General features: G+C 26.2%; 1 protein-coding gene across 1 annotated transcript in view; it reads left to right on the top strand.

The window, feature by feature from the left end:
* The window catches only part of Phum_PHUM226320 (uncharacterized protein), a gene marked incomplete at both ends in the record, with an annotated part of 2,971 nt that extends 2,027 nt beyond the window's left edge, over positions 1-944 (top strand). The window contains one exon of the mRNA XM_002425837.1: positions 666-944. Within this exon, the coding sequence (XP_002425882.1) occupies positions 666-944 (279 nt within the window). The remainder of the gene's footprint in view (positions 1-665) is intronic.
* Between the last annotated feature and the right edge of the window lie 338 nt (positions 945-1,282).

Raw genomic sequence — 1,282 nt, 5'->3', positions numbered from 1 at the left:
TACCTGCATTTCTGATAATGATTTATAGGGTCATCAAAATCAAAAGGTGTGTTTTTAATATTTTCGAGTCGAGTAAAATTCTTTTTATTACTTTAAAAAATAAACTGTTTTTCTTAATGGCTTTCTTTGTAATTTCTAATTGTTTAAATTGTATTTATTGACTGCCAACGATAGAGATTCAAGGTAGTAGTTGCCATCTGAAGAATCTTAACCACCAGTCCTAAAAAATAAATGTAAAAATGCTTTTGTGTTCATCACAAATAAGAAAAATAAACTTATCGGTTTAAAATTCACTTTTAAAAATAATCATGTATTCAAAAAGTCCTAAACAATGCAATAAAGTATTTTCATCAATGGTATAACCTAACACTTGGTACCTGAAAATGATATGTTTTAAAAAGAAAATTTCAAATTCAATCATATCAATCATTTGCTATTAAAAAAATCTGTTTGATTTTCAATAGGCCTGGGTGTGTGTGTGTGTGTGACGACTGACATTGAGAAATCAACTGATTAAATAATAAACACATAATTATTTACTCAGTTGATTTCTATGAGATATTCATAACATTGTAAACAAATAGAAAGAACAATAAACAAGTATAACACAAAAAAAAATTTAAGTTAAAAATAATAACACTTTTTTGTGTGTTTAATAAAAATAGGTTTGCAATTTGGCATGGTCGAAACATTCATCGGAACTCGTGAGCACTCACGGATATTCACAAAATCAAATATTAGTTTGGAAATATCCGAGTCTCGTTCAAGTGGCAAAATTAACGGGTCATTCGTACAGAGTTTTATATTTGGCCATGTCGCCGGATGGTGAATCTATCGTTACCGGAGCTGGAGACGAAACTCTCAGGTTTTGGAGCGTGTTTAGCAAAGCGAGAACGCAAAAGGAAAATCGATCCGTTCTTAACTTATTTACAAATATACGTTAAAAATGATAATGATAATGATAATAATAAATACATACGTGTGTGTACGTGTACGTGTACGTGTACGTGTATACATACGTAATAAATAAAACATTATGAATTATTTAAAAAAAAAAAAAAAAAAAAAAAAATGCTTTTCGCATTATTTATCTACTGTAAATAGAAAGAAAAATAAATTTTTCTAGAATTTTTTATTATTTAGAATCATGTTTATCAGAGTTTATATATATATAAATATATAAAATATATATACATATATGTATGTATATGCACATGTATACATATTTTACATATAAAAAAAAACATTATATATATATATATATATATATATATATATATAT

The sequence above is a fragment of the Pediculus humanus genome, genomic scaffold (assembly GCF_000006295.1).
Source record: "Pediculus humanus corporis 1103172107590 genomic scaffold, whole genome shotgun sequence".
NCBI classification, from domain to species: Eukaryota; Metazoa; Arthropoda; class Insecta; order Psocodea; family Pediculidae; genus Pediculus; species Pediculus humanus.
This window is presented reverse-complemented; position numbering and strand designations above follow the sequence as displayed.